Source organism: Orbicella faveolata, unplaced genomic scaffold, assembly GCF_042242905.1.
Source record: "Orbicella faveolata isolate gen_17 unplaced genomic scaffold, um_ofav_v1 contig_4, whole genome shotgun sequence".
In the NCBI taxonomy this organism is placed as follows: domain Eukaryota; kingdom Metazoa; phylum Cnidaria; class Anthozoa; order Scleractinia; family Merulinidae; genus Orbicella; species Orbicella faveolata.
In genome coordinates, this window is record NW_028301569.1 from 5,538,286 (window position 1) to 5,553,790 (window position 15,505).

The following is a 15,505-nucleotide window of genomic DNA, read 5'->3' on the forward strand; positions in this document are numbered from 1 at the left end:
CGCAGTATATTCCCTGTTCTTGGATTCTCAGAATTTTATTTTCATTTCTACCAAAAAACCGCTGATACTCAAAAGGACAATAAATAATCCGTTTTGGCTCTAGGCTTGACAACTTTTTCCCGCACGATGATGGACGTTAACCACAGAAAGGAAGCAATCGATCACCACTTACGAGTATGCAAGGTAATTTTAAAATTTCTAAATTACTGTTTAAGCTGCCAGGCTATCCTCTAGAAGATAATAGGGGTTGTCGATTTGTGTAGATATTCCACTGTAAACCTTGATTACCTTAAGAGGTACACGTACTTAGTAATAATGCCATGACAATTAACGGTGTTAAATGATTCGGCTTATGTTATGCATGTGGAGCAAAATGTCGATGGCGGACTAACAGGAAGACATACCATTAGCTTTGGAACCGAATAAAAGTGATTTTTAAGGCTTCCCTTCCATCGCCATGGCTGGAAGTTGTTCAAAACTGTAACTGATGATTTCTGATTACCAAGTACTTAATGCTATAGAACTGGTTTTATGCCACGCCGACAGAATTGGGACCAAAGTAATTAAAGCAGTTCATGTATCGTTTCCCGCCTGAGTTTATGAACAAAGTTCTCGCTAAGTTTTTGTACGTTTGACGATGCAGTCAGCGAGAGTTGCTTGAGGCTTATCCGAGATTGGCTCACTTTTTTTTTTTTTTTTTTCGGTTGCTCTCCAAACTCTCAAGTACACCCAAAACTCCATACACGCGAGTTAATCTCCTTTAATATAGCGACAGTGATCAGGGAAATGTCGGAAATCTGCCCACGAAAATTTGTTACATTTGAAGACTCTTTCCCGTTTACCTTGTCAATGTTAACTCTAAATTAATCGAGCTAAAAACACCAAACCTTAGACAATCACAATCGTTCTTCACTTTGGATATGAACTAAGATCTTCCTGCATCGAGAGAGGTAGACAAACGTGGCTTTCTGGAAACAAACTAATTTAGACATGTTCGTTTACGGTGAGCAGCCATTAGATAAAGGTTTGCGTTGGATACACGCGCGTTTAGTTATATTGAAGGTCAGGGAGGGACGTGGTGGCCTCATGGTTAGTTCGCTCGTCTTCGGATCGAGCGGTCCGGGTTCGAGTCCTGGCCGGGGACATTGTGTTGTGTTCTTTGGCAAGACGCTTTCAGTCTCACCGTGCCTCTCTCCACCAGGGTACCGGCGAACTTAATGCTGGGGGTAAACCTGCGATGGTAAACCAGGGAGGAGTAGAACTATCGCTTGTCGCTTCATGCTACAGAAACCGGGATAAGCACCGGCCTGATGGGCCACTTGGCTCGTATACAGACTTTACCTATGGAAGATCAACTGAAAACAGGGGGTCGCTGGCTACTGAAAGGACAAAATTGTACGTACCAGGCCTTTGGTGTCGCCTGATGTACGACGTGGTGTGACATTTGGGACATGAGTGACAGGTTGAACCTTTGGTCGTAGGGTGAGTTAATCCACCCCTGAAAATCCCGTAAAACCCAAACGATTATAGAGGTCTATAGAGCCTTCTAGTAAACGCTCGTGTATTATGAGTAAGTCCCAGCTGATAGTAAGCAATAAGTCAATAAGCACTTTTAGGACATAACCTTATACAACACTTCAATGCTCTTTTATTTATACATTACGTAGAGAAAGCAAAGCGCATATATTTACATGCAATTCCATTAATTAAATATTCCTTTTATTTTCTTATGCGTATAAATACAGCAAAACAATTTTAATTGTTTACTTCGCAAAAAACATACGACTTAAATAAACTTTGATCCGATCAAAGGCTAAAAAAAGCATTTACTTTCGCTGAGGCGTATGTGAAAAAAAGTTGTATTCCATTTGTTTGAAGCTAGAGAGCAAAGTAAGCTTTATTAATTCCTGAAAATAAATTCTTCTAATTATAAACATGTTTTTCTCACTAGTAGTTCGATTGGTAATTTTGATAAAAAGGGAACCTTTTATTGTAGAGCATTTTTTGTTTTCAGTAATTCTTTAATAGCTAGAGGAAATCAAAAGACATCAAGGAATCAGAGGGCGTGTAAATGACTTTATACTTCTGGAAAACTATTCACGTTGAATCGTTCAGGTTATAAAAACTTCATTGTACAAGCCCATCGACAGTGTATATTATGTTAAGTGCTAATTTGTCTAAAGCATAAATGCTGAACTTTTTAATAAACCTTAACTTTTGACAATTACACAGTTTAACCTCTAGCTCAATATCTTCAGAATGGTTATTTCTTTGAAGGATTTGATATCACCCTCAAAAAATGAATTCTAAACTGGGCTCTAAATCGGCATGGCATGTTTTTGTTGTTGTCGTGTATTTCCTACTAACACCATTCAATGTTTACTGCAAAACGTCCAATAACATTGGACACATTATAAGTTCAAGTTGCCTCGTTGAGGTTGTACTTGCTTATGATTCGAGTTAGTCGGTCGTACTGCACACTGCCAAAAAGGGGGATAACAACGTTGTCTTCGTACTCTTCTTTTGCCTTGTCTTGTCTTCTTGGTGTTATCGTCTGGTTGAAGCTTTGGTTCATATGATAATCTGGCTAAGTCAGTGCTGAAAGCATCTGGCTTCTGTTTTCTGTCGCTGGCGTCAACATCATCCAAGCTAAGCAGCTTCGCTAAGACGCCCTCTTCGTCTATATGACTTTCTTTGCTTGGAACAGGTCTTGTTAAAATGACACTTGGTGTTTCCTGAAATAAGTCAGTTAGCATGGCCTTTAATACGGTAACAGACCTTTTTGTTGCCTCAGCACAATATATGTCGCTCCCTTCTACTGGTAATGGTAATTTTTATGGCTAGAAAAGTTATTGGGTGTGGGGAGATTTTCTTAAAATGAGGATCTTGTGTGCGATTTGCATAGATCTGTTGCAGTCTTCTTGACCGGAGTCACTCCTCAGTGGAGAAAAAAACACCTAAAGTGTGTCTTTTGGGCGGATTCGGAAGATTTCCAGGGTTAGGTTTCAAATGGGAGGAGCTCAAGTGTTTTGGTTTGTCCGTTTTGGGGGGTTGAAACGTCCTTTTGCTTGCCTTGGGAATTATCGATTTCCTGCCGATGACATTCGTGTCAACTTGTTAAAAAGTGCTACTGAACAAAGGTTCTAGCCGTTATAATGATCTCTTACATCTCTAAGAAGTTGCATACCTCCATTGTTTTTCTTTTCATTCGAACAATCCGTCGGTTGAATCTTGGTCTTGCAGTTATTACCATCAACTGAGTCATCAACAAGAAACATGCTGCGATGAAGGTGATTTCAGTTTTCATATTGGAATCGTCTGGAACTTCCACGGATAGAAGAAATCTGAAAGAAAGGAAAAGAAAAACTATTGAGCGTTTTCGGAAACAGAAAAGGAAGGGAGATTTGTAATGAAATGATTGACATTTACGTTAATATGAAGTATAGACTATGAGATTTCGAGGAACAGGGTAGCTAATACTGTGAGGGAAAACAAGTGAATTAAAATCGAGCGACAAGACAAAAATAAGAATAAAAATAGAAGAATTAATACATGAAAACCAGAAGGTGGCTGCTTATGAGAAGAAAGAGAGAAATTTTGGTCGTCGTGAATCTGCATGAAAAGTATTTCATCAGTCAAGATCATTTTCAAGTGCGCAACTCACGAATTGCCCAAAATAACGTAACTTAACCCCCTAAGAAACAGATAAGAAGAAAAAAACAAATTGGAGGCTTTTTTTAAGTGCTCAGATCTGAGTGAGTTAATGACAACCCCAAAGTAAAGTCCAATGTGCAAAACTGTCATTTTAAGTTGTCACGCGCGCGAGGTTACAGCTAGGTTACAGGTCTGCAAGACTGTGTCTACCCGAGACTGCCTCACTAAACAATTCCGTTCATTCGTCTGCTTCAACAACAAGGACCGCAGAGCAGAATTTCATTGTTTAGGATTCAAACCAGCAAAACCGCAAACCATTACCACATTGCGAAACGCATCCATTCAATTCGATCCCCTCAAAGATCGATTGTCCCTACATGAAATGGTTGTGTCCGGTGTGGTTTACTTATTATTATTCCTCTTGTTGTTGTTGCTTTTCCTTCGGTGCGAAAAGTTTCATAGACTGCAGAGCCAATTTTCATTTCTTAAACATTGAAAAAAGAAAAGAGCACGCATGCATGCATGTACAGAAAACATTGAATGAAGCAGTTATTTCAAGAATGCCAGTCGTCTGACGAGTTGTTCAGTTGAGGTCCGAATAATTGATGTATACTAACTATATTTTCAAAACAGAAAGTTTCCCAAATGTGGTTTTTGCGTTTTGTTTTACTTATTCGAGGCTCTTCACTTTAATGCTTGTTTCTATAGAATATTCTTTCCTTGGGACAAGATACAAGTGAACTTAGAGAATTGTGAGAGACCAAAGACGTGGGTTTGTAAATAGGTCCATTTCCTCGTGAGTTTAATCCCAAGATTTTCCGGGAAGACAGTGTGGTAGAAAAAATATTCATATCAGTCGACATTTCCTTTCTTTTAAGGACAACTTGTCGACGCAAAACGTCCAAGAAAATAAACATGATATTTTCAACGATGTTTTCATGATGTTTTCGATCCAAATCCTTCAACGTGTGCACTTATACATACTGTGCTGAAATCAGAAGTGCCATCTAAATTTTGAAACGTCTAAATTTCCAATGTTATGTCTCGTTCCCAGACATTGGTAAGCTATGAATTGGACAATTCAATTGTTTTTTAAGTGCTGCGTTCTGTGTTCCGATTTGAAAACTACACTTTAAAAGAACCGTTTTCATGAGATTCTTATAATTTCAACTTAAATTTTGAAACCCTTGGAATAGGACTCAGACGAAACTGATAGCTGGATGCGAAGCTAAAATCTTTCTCTGATTAAAATGCCTAAAAAAACACTAAATCTTGTTGTATCGGCGCAACAAAACACTTAAAACATTTTACGTAATAATGTAAAGCGCCCACTTTTGGAAGGGACCATCATAAAGTAGACGAATCGGGGCAACAGTAGAGACATACTGAACTCTTTTCATTAGAAGCACTTACCTTTAGTCAGTATTTTGCAGGTTAAAGATTTGTTTGTCACAGCTAACGAGAACCAAAGTTTGCGTTGCTTCGTCTTTACAGTTGCTGCTCGTTAGCGTCGATTCATTGAACTAACTTTCCACGCAACGTCCCACCTTTTATTGCCACGTGCCACGTCACGGGCCCACGAATTGTGAAAACGATCATTGTGACGTCACACTGCTAGACGGGAGATTAAGCAGGAAAATTCCACTTATATTTTAACGCTTATCAGTGGCATTTCCTTAAAGACTATCAAGATCTGTTCTTTTGAAATCCAATTAACCGTACTTGACATTGCGCTTTCCTATACCAAGTATACTCTTGGATCTATCAGGAGCAGCAAAGCTTAAATGCCAGTAGCGATTATCGATTAGTATGTAGCGATTGATCGCCTTTAATTTGTTATCACTATCTGTGCGACTTCCGGTCGACTGCTTTTAGCATGAGGTTTGACATTCTGTAATTGCGAATCTCGTGCAAGCCACGAGCAACACATTCTTAAGTAATCTTGAGTTAAATTTAGCTCATTGATTTATGTACTTTCCTAATAAGGGAAACTATTCGAGGTAACTAGAAGTCAGAAATTCTGTCGCTGTTATCAGCATAATTTTTTGTTGCTGTTGACGAATTATCAACCCTGAGTAATTCGAGGATCCTTCAAATTCCAAGTTAGATTGCCTCTTGCAGGTGAAACAAAGCTTTTATTTTGTTATAGTTCCTGTTCTTAACTTCTACCTTAATTGTTTGGATTTTTTCCATGTCCCTTAATTAAAGGCTATTTCCGATAATGCCATATATTTGACCGCAAAATGCATAAATAATTCCTGAAATAGTTACACCAATTCTGCTTTGCTATTCGTATCAGAAAAACAGGTTGTTAAGAACTTCACTCGAATTTCTGTTTCGAGCCAGGCGATGGGAAAACATTAGGCTATTAATATGCTGTTGGCCAAGGAAAAAAAAACACATATGTTCAGTTTTACTCTTTGACTATGACATTTTAAAAAAATAAAAGACTTCTGTTTATCGATGTCTGTGAACTAATCCTTTAATTTCCTAGAAAAACTTCCACATCGTAGACATAGTTTTGCGGCGCCTGACTCTGGCCTTGAATACACGCATTTTGTTGGGAAATACAGTGTGTTAATAACTTCTCTCACGTAACATCCGTCTCTTAGTTTACAAAGTCTGTGTGGTCTCTCGGAAATAGGAAATAGGTGTTTTCTTTGTACGTGATAATGAAACTTTAAACAAGGACGAAACAAACATCGCTTTTCTTTTCCCAACATCTCGCCCCCGTTCGTACGTAAATTTCAATAAAAGACGTTGTAAACTGCTTAATACTTATCGGCTCAAGACTTCTTTGAAGGACTTTCCATGACGTCGTGTTTTGGCCTTAACACAACGATTGCCAAAACAAAATAAAACCACTCTTCATTTTTAAAGTTTTAATCAAATTGCCACTTACGTTTACAGCGTACTACTTCAGCTCGTGGAAAACAGGAGAGTGAAGTGTCAATTGAGTTGGCTGCCAACTAACTTTAAATTTAAACCCCTCTGGCACCGGACCAAACGGTTGAAGTCCACTAGGAATTCGCTAAAATTAAAACCAGTTCAAGAAACCTAGTACTTTCTGTACCTTTTGTCGAGGAAGTTTAGGCTCGATAAACCTAACTTATCCTGTCCCTTACCAAATTGTGATGTGTAATAGTGCAAATTAAGGAGCGATCTCCTTCAGAACCAACCCGGAAAGAGTAAAATGCTGGGAAAAAAAAAACCCTCAAAGCGGCTGTCAAAAAACGCAGAAAACGCCCACAGTGAGCAAACATGCAAACACGGAACTCCCTCGACCCCATACATATCTTAGGGTGTCTTCGATTTCCAATCACCGCTTAGTTGGTGACTACCGTCTGCTTTCTACAAGCATTGACATGGCACTCGGGACAAAAATGTGTTGTTGTTGGTGTTGTTTTTTCATGTGAATCCATTGCAATCCGAACGATGTCATACTACTTCTTTCTCTTTTGGCTTGTTCAGTTATATTTTTACGGTGACGTTTTTCTACCTTTGTAAACTGCTAGATATTTTGAGTTTCTTTCTATTTAAAGGAGCCAATTCATTTACTGATCATGGCACGTCTCCCAGAGGTCACTAATATTACCAGTCCGTTATCGCACATAGTGTAAGACTGATAAAAGGAAAGCGATTTGAGGATAATTGTCGTGGTATAATCTGATTTTAACTTTGGTCTGTCGCAAGCTACTTGTAACTTGTGTTTCCGTACAAGAAAGTGTACAGATTCCTATTTTATTTTTGCTAAAAACGCTGTAATTGTGCCATTTATGCTGCAATAACAACATAACCGTGAAAAGGGTAACGAGGCTTACATGTTTTGATAAGTAATAACAGGGTAACGTACAAATCATAGCACCGCATATCGGAGTAAGATCATGACTGTTTTCATAACTGACTAAACCTTGAGCAATCCTAACTCGTATGTTTAGATCTCGTTAAAAGCCTGCCAAAATTAGCAGCTTAAAATAATTCCTCGTTCAAACTTTGACTTTTTTTTCAGTTATCAGTTAAAACCTCTCGGTTGAGCTAATTAAGAGGCTTTGCAATGAATTGGGCGTTTTAAATTTTTGTGTTTTTGTTTTATATTCCAAACACCCACAAAGAAAGGATTGCATAGACCAAAAAAAAATATTTGTATTGGTTTACTGTTTTCATTTTGTTTTAAAATTTCGTGCAAACACTTGTGGCATGCAACTAAGGGGTTGTTTTTCTGTTGTAATTGAATGAGATCTATTTCTTTCCTTCCCTCATTCCTTTCTCGCCCGCGATGAGACCCGATTTATGATGTTCATCTGGGATTACTTTGATTCTTTTGAAACAAACCCAAAGATTGTACTTAGCTAATACAACAGCTTCGATTTATGCTCGCACTTCTATATTCAAGTGTTCTTGTGGTATTCAAGTGTTTTGTTTTGCTTTGCTTAGCCTTGCTTTGCTTTGCTTTACTTTGCTTTGCTTTGCTTTGCTTTGCTTTGCTTTGCTTGCTTTGCTTTGTTTTGCTTTGTTTTGCTTTGCTTTGTTTTGCTTTGTTTTGCTTTGCTTTGCTTTGCTTTGCTTTGCTTTGCTTTGCTTTGCTTTGCTTTGCTTTGCTTTGCTTTGTTTTGTTTTGTTTTGTTTTGTTTTGTTTTGTTTTGTTTTGTTTTGTTTTGTTTTGTTTTGTTTTGTTTTGTTTTGTTTTGTTTTGTTTTGTTTTGTTTTGTTTTGTTTTGTTTTGTTTTGTTTTGTTTTGTTTTGTTTTGTTTTGTTTTGTTTTGTTTTGTTTGGTTTGGTTTTCCTCTTTTGAAGCGGAACTCACCTAAAGGCAAAGTCCGCATATAAGACAAGTGGCCCATCAGGCCGGAGTTTATCCCGGTTTCTGTAGCATGAAGCGACTAGGAGTATTTCTACTCAACCCTGGACGTGATGCTAGGGCTACCCCCAGCATTAAGTTCGACGGTACCCACCTGGGTGGAGAGAGGCACTGTGAGAGTAAAGTGTCTTGCCCAAGAACGTAACACAGTGTCCCCGGCCAGGGCTAGAACCTTGACTGCTTGATCCGGAGACGAGCGCACTAACCATGAGGCCACCGCGCCTCCCACACGGACTCTAATAGCATATGCGTTTTTTTCCCTTAGTTCGGTAACAACGTTATTGTGCGTAATTTTTAACAATTGAAACTAATGAAATCTGTGCATTAGTGATCGTTAACAACTTAGCAAAGGTTAAATAAAAAAGAGACCATGCACAATTACATTGAGAAACGAGATACAGACAGAAGCTGCCGGAGGAGCTAAAAATAAGGAAGGAAAGTTTGATCGCAAGATGGGTGTCTGTGAGGGACTCTCAGTATCAACTGACCCGCCGTCCCCAAAAACAATGCCGATGTCGCAAAACAATTTTTTTTTCAAATTTTAATGCTATCTGGATTACGGACATTAGCTTCTTTTCTTGAGACAAAACGTCTCAATAATAACGGGATGTAATTTAGCAGATTGCACTGAGAATGCGATATCACCTTAGAACGAACAGAATGCTGTTAGACATTTTTTTGTCTATTTTGGATTGCTTATATAAATGCACTTCTACCGTTCGTCGTATTTATTGATCACAGCTCAAAAACTTGCGTTAATTTTGGTTACGCCTTCAAAATTCATATCATGCCTTTCTCTGTCCTTTACAACAACAACGAAAACAGTTGGAGTTATGTAAAAAAGACCATCATTTCTCCCCTTTTGAAGAGACAATCAGCAATATTGTTGTTCTTTGTTCCTTCATAAAAAGCGTCGCTCAATAAACACATTTCTTGGCTTCCTTATGAGTTATGAGAGACTTTTGGACCTTATAACTCATAACCTTATTCTTATCATTCCAAGACTCTAGGTAATTTTGGTGGTGATAGTTTGGAGGCAATCCATGACCTATAGCTTTCTTTCTTTTAATCGTCCTTGGGAAATAGAAATCCTCGGCACTATGCTATTACGTAAACGTAGAACAGTTGAAAACTTTGTTTAAGGCTTGCAGTAAACGGATTTCACTAAGCTTATGTAAATTCAGTGTGTTCTTGCGGCTGAAACCACAGCAAGAAGCTTTCTTTCTCAAACACCTACATGTAGCCATGGTAGTAAAATAGAAAAAAAAACTTGGATTATGAAGGGTGTATTATGTAACAGCCACATGGCTTCAAGATGCACCTAGACCGTTACACAACTGACGTACTGGTGTGCGTCGTTTTCACTTAAAATAAACTTGGTAGGTGCAAAAATAGGGACTAAGTCAATTTAAGGTCACGCCCCATCTAAAGTTTTCATAATTCTTATTTCCGGAGACTTTTATCTTTTGAATTGTACATGGCAACCAGGGGATTTATTTTGTCTTGTTAATAAGCTCGCACCACGTACTTGGCTATAGGGAAAATATATTCCTGAAGTTAGGCTCTGGTAGCCAGTGAAGTGCAAAATGACTGCGGATAACACTGTGAATCATTTCTTGGAAGGTTGTACAGCCGCCACAAGTTATGTGTGATTAGCTGCACGTTTCCCAAGTGACCTTAGGCTGGACTTTAAACCCTTTCCTGGCCTCAACTCAAACAATAATGGCTGCATATCATTTTTATGACCAGTACATTCCTTCTGAGTATGGTTTGATATCGTCCTAGTTATTATTCACGACATATTGCATGCTTGCAAAGTTTGATGCAACCTTTTTTCCCTGTGGCTCTTGGAATTGAAACCACAACCGAATTGATCAAAAACCACGATGATGATTGGGGTAGACCATGTCTACATAATTGACATAATGTTCGATTTCGAATTTTTTTAAATCTGTTTAGTGGCTTGATTGTCAGGGGGCGGCAGCCAATTTAACTTGCAGCTAGTCCAAGGTCTAAGGCACACTGAGTTATACTTTACATAGGAGATAGCAGTTATTTTTAGCAACCATATGAAATAAAGAAAATCAGTGGTAAACAACAGGGCAACTAGAGTCGTGATTATGGTAGGCGTGTGTGACTGCGTAAATTTCTTTCAATTCATACACCAATTGTTGACAGCGTTGCCCTTCAAGTACACAGTGAGAGAAATTAGCAATTGATAAATTTGGGTCATTTAAGTTCCCCTCTTTTTTTGTTTTTTATCTCCAACCCTCACTCAAGGTGATTGGAATGATGGATTAGGTCGATGGAATTTTCTTACTTACTTTGGAGCCCAAATGAGAAAACGTTTTTTGCAACATAGCACCATGTATGCAATGAAGGCTAACTTGAGAATCTGACCTGGGGTTTGGGAAATAATGGAACGCGGTTTCTTATTTCGAGGGAACAAGGGATATTTTTCTAAATTAATTTGATCTTTCGGAACTATTAAAAAAAGGGATTCGTGAAATCTATAATCGAGGAGCAATGAGGAAAATGCGAATTTTTTAAGGGATCAAGAGAACACGTGACTCCCCTGGGAGGCCCTGATCAAGATTTCATCTTTAGATTTGGGATTAGCGTGCAATAAAACCACGATTGGGTCTTTTGGTTGAATGAAGACTCATCGTAAATTCTCTTGGTCGGTTAAGCAATTCATTAGCTAGTGGTTTTCATGAAATAATAAGTGAACTTTGAATTTGAACTTTGCTCTTAGTTATTTTTGATAGCTGTGAATTGCAACGAAGCCTAAAAATCGGAAGAAAATTGATCCATTTAAATACGTCTTCTACGTGTATTGACCTTTCTAAGCCCTTTTATGTTTTAAATCCGGGATTTAACTCTTGGAGGTAAATAAATGTTATGTTAATCCCAGTTCCGGTAGTTTGAGAATCTATTCGAGCTAAGTAAACCCATCTTTTGAGCCCCGGCGCAAACAGATTGAGCCTTGTTTTAAGGCGGCCTAAGTGAGACTGGACGTTCGTTAACTGAGATTATAGTTCTCTCTTTATAGGTGTATGTAAAAGTACAAGTGTAGCATGTTTAATTTTATCGTAAAATTATTTTGCTTAATGTATTTTAAGACACTTCAGTATGAGATTTTTTAGAGATATAGATCTTACCTGGCAAGACATATTTTAATCAGACTCAAACAAAATCCGGTACTGTGTGGTCCATGAGTAAATATTTTAAATTTTAAGTCAACATTAAGCGGTCTTTGACTAGGTAATCAAAAGGCTTTCTTTTAGATGCAACTTTATACTTTTCTACGGCTGTGACCTTTAATGCCAAAGTTTTCCTTCCGTGTGTATGCATACTTAGAACTCGCAATTTCGGATAACTAACGCGAACTTTAGGTGTGGTCGAATGAGACAGGCAAGCAAATCATGGACATTTATGATGTACCTACTAAAGTGAAATATTCTGGATGATAAATTGCCTTGTTCCTGTTCCTTACTGTTTGTTTTAAAATCCACCCGAAGTTTGAGGCAGAAATTTTCACGGAAACAAAGCTGGGTAGTTGACAGAAGAAATTTCAAACAATTTTAATGCTTTGTTGTGCTTTAATTTCTTTTTTATTGATATAACCCAACTCATGATATGATAAAAGATATAAAAGAACATACAAACGATTGCAAACACGTATACCAAAAAGATGCAACTCAATAAAAACTAGGAAGAACCAAATAATAAAACTTAGTGGTGGTATGGAGTTCCACCTTGATGACGAGAGAACAATATATAAAAAAAATAATCTTTCTGATTTCACTTTACTTATTCACAAAGTCGCTAGCTCGTGACTGCAGATCGGTTGCTTGCATTTAGGTCACATTTAAAAAGTTCAACTGACCCTGAAGGATCCAGTGCAAGATCAAAGATGTACGTATAGACGCATGAAGTGAACAAAAAAAATAGATTAGACCATATATTCTTGAGCAGATATTCCTGCTATTATCTTGTTTATAACTTATTCATTTACTCGATCCGTAAACATGGTACAAGACTTCGGATTGCCCGCTTGATTTACAGAGTTTACCGCCTTGAAAGTTTCTCGAAAAACTGTTAACAGGCTCTCTAGTCGAGGATGGAGCGAAGAGAAAGCGGGAAAACTCAGTCAGTATCTTCTCGGTCCTTCAAGTCGCAGTCAGACCCTTCCAGCCGGAGCCTGTTCATAGGCTACAGAATCTGGAGCTGTATTCGAGGTTTGAGCTTTCCGTACGAACCATGCCTAGCAAACCAGTTGTCGTGTTCAGTACATAATTAATCATTTCCAAGACAGCGTTCTCGTAGGGCTAAGACAGGCCATCTTGCTTTCCGGTGATGTCAAATTATACGCAGGCACTCAATACGTTTTCTTTGGCAAACTATAGGCTATACTATTTGATTTCATTCTTAGACTGATAGCGCGGAGGATATCTATGTCTGGCTGTCGCGAAGGACGACCACAACCGGAAATCGTAGCTAATAATTTCCGTTTGCACAATATTCAGTGGTCTTTAGGTATGACCGTTACGCGAGGATTTAGAAACACTTTCCTTAATTTTCACTTGCTAGGCTATTGACCGTCGAAACTCGGGTAACTCTAACGTTAACCTACGAACGGCAAAAGATAGGACTGCCTCGTCGTGCTATATTCTCGCCGTGATTCTTAAGGCAATTACTTACTATTAGAAGTATTGGTGCAAAATCTCCGAATGAACTCTGGTAGCAAATATACCAACTGCGATACTCAAAGTTAACGGTCTTAAAGTAACAATCCCAGCCGTTTGGCTTTTAAGTGTTTCCTACACGGCTGCAAAACGAGACTTGCAACCGATCAGTGGAGAAGAGGTAAGGTCTTGCTATCCAGTGAAGTGCTCGGCCGCAAATTTCTCATTTCTTCGCTCAAATGTTTCAGTCTAAAAGGAATCTGCGACGAACGCAACGTCTCTCAAGGATTGCTGGAAGTTTACAACAGGACGATGACATTAATAGTATCGTAGATATCTGTGGCATGTTACAGATTTTGTTATAAACAGACTAGAGTTATGAGCTGGTGTTTAGCGGTGATCTAAAATGATTGGAGCGCATGATATATAGTTTGTTACTTGTTTTAACAACTGTCTTTTTCTTCTACCCTCCTCTTTCTGTCCTTGGCAACTGCATGCAGATTCATACGAGACGCTAGTGACCACTCATTAGGAAGATTTACCTTTCTTTTTGTAGCTCTTTACCCCAAATGCTCAGGATAGGCTCAGGCGGAATTATTTCATCTATAACTCTAGAATATTCGCCTTCTGAGCGAATCATATTGTTATTAAACAATGTATGAAGAACACTTAGGAATATGTTTTGAACGGGACATAAAATAACATAGCGGCGAAGTATTTCGTTTCGATTTCGTTCGAACCAGTTCGAAGGACCGTTCTATTTCTCAGTTAGTATTTGTCTGATGCCACGTTGGTCATGCCGGATGATAGCGCTAATAGCACTATTACTAGACTAACGAAATGGAAGCTCGTAAAATATCTTGTTATCCGAATTGACGCAACCTGAAAGTTTACAAATTCATTTACAAATGTCATAAAATAGGTCATAATGAAAGAAGGAACTGACTTCTCTTTCACTTCCCTACCCTGTTTTGTCCGTCTTGAAATGTTGAGCCAAAAGTGCAATCTCATCGTACACCTACGGAAATATATTTCCAATGTGTGTATTCACCCCTGCCTGCATGGATCGTGCCTGTTTCTTTTTTGACAACGGTTTTGCTCTTGCTGGCGGCAATGAGAACTTGGTAATCCGCTCCGTCATCATTTTTTTTTATTTATTTATTTATGTATTTTTTCAATCATTTCCTTGATTCGTGACTACAACCGGTTATTCTATTCCGGAAGGCATGCATCGAACGTGGGAAGATTAGAGAGATTGAGAGCCAAAAACATATTGGATTCACGAACTCTGTAGCTTATTTCTGCGATCCGTAGCTAGCAGGTGTTGGGAGACATCATCTCACATATGTAATGAAGTTATGCACGTATAAAGCAGATGCATTATTGGTTGTATGGGCAACAAGAAGAAAGCCTGGCATGAAAATCTCTCCAACTTAAAGACAAAAGTTGGATGGAATCCCAACATGTTCATGGGTCTGGATAAACTCCCTCTAGTTTTCGGCTACCAGTAATCTTCGTAGAAATTCAGTGTATTTTCTTTCCAGTTGATTTCTCTGATATTCCGTGTTATCGATTTGGTTTCATTGGAAGAACAGAAAGGATCTCTCTGTTGATAGCAGTTGCGTCACAAGATGGCCTTAACCGGAAAAACGTAAAAGAAGGTGATAATCTCCGATCGATCCCTATAAATGTTTATCAGTTTTATCATTGCTACGTGAGTCTTTTAAACCAGTTTTTTTATAGATCTATACGACGTGTGCGTAACTGATTTTATATCTTCCTGGGGTAAACAATGTACAAGGAGCTCTTCTTGAATTCTGACATAACGGCGCTTCTCGTAAACATCCTGGAGATAGAGAGTGGGTCTTTAATTGGCATGAAACCTTAGAATGGGCTTTTACTACAACACACACTATCGAGATACCTGTAGCGTTATCCCGCTGAAGTAATAAGTGAAGCCTCTGGACTTCTGGGTGTTTGGCGCAGGACAAGGACGGGAATCCGGTCTGTCGACTTAATATTAAGAGGTACGTTTTGTTGTCTGCAAGGAAGGTCGGCAAAGTTATTTAAATTTTCCGATAACTTGAAACCATGCATGGTTAGTATAGGGGACTGAGGTACATCTAAGACTCACTGCACGTTTGTAAAGATATAAGGCATGGTACATATATATTTTGATGTAAACACTGTAAAACAGACTGGGTTTGTCGGGGTGTTGCTAGGATCAGACGAGCAAATTGTGCAAATATATAACATGTTTTAGGCCTCGGGTATGATATTACAAGGATCGAACTATGCGACCTAC

At 38.5% G+C, this 15,505-nt stretch overlaps 2 protein-coding genes across 7 annotated transcripts in view; one reads left to right on the plus strand and one right to left on the minus strand.

Moving 5' to 3' along the window:
• The window catches only part of LOC149101186 (uncharacterized), a 92,562-nt gene that overhangs the window by 12,902 nt on the left and 64,155 nt on the right, over window positions 1-15,505 (plus strand). The window contains exon 1 of one of the 3 annotated variants that reach the window (XM_089276568.1): window positions 14,938-15,227. The exons of the other annotated variants lie outside the window; for them this stretch is intronic. The gene's annotated coding sequence lies outside the window, so the exon portion shown is untranslated. Of the gene's footprint in view, window positions 1-14,937; window positions 15,228-15,505 lie in introns of those variants that run through there. 3 annotated transcript variants of the gene reach the window in all.
• On the minus strand, window positions 1,626-14,509 carry LOC110041161 (uncharacterized). Of its 4 annotated transcripts, none has more exons than XM_089276562.1 (4): window positions 14,166-14,509; window positions 5,068-5,265; window positions 3,188-3,344; window positions 1,626-2,735 (listed from the first exon to the last, which is right to left on the minus strand). In XM_089276562.1, the coding sequence occupies exons 3-4, from the start codon at window positions 3,305-3,307 to the stop codon at window positions 2,412-2,414; spliced, it is 444 nt and encodes a 147-aa protein (XP_089132688.1). In that variant the 5' UTR covers window positions 3,308-3,344; window positions 5,068-5,265; window positions 14,166-14,509; the 3' UTR covers window positions 1,626-2,411. The 4 variants fall into 4 exon arrangements, with proteins under 4 accessions (XP_089132688.1, XP_089132687.1, XP_089132689.1 ...); XM_089276561.1 differs by having other exon boundaries at window positions 5,068-5,268; XM_089276563.1 differs by lacking the exon at window positions 5,068-5,265.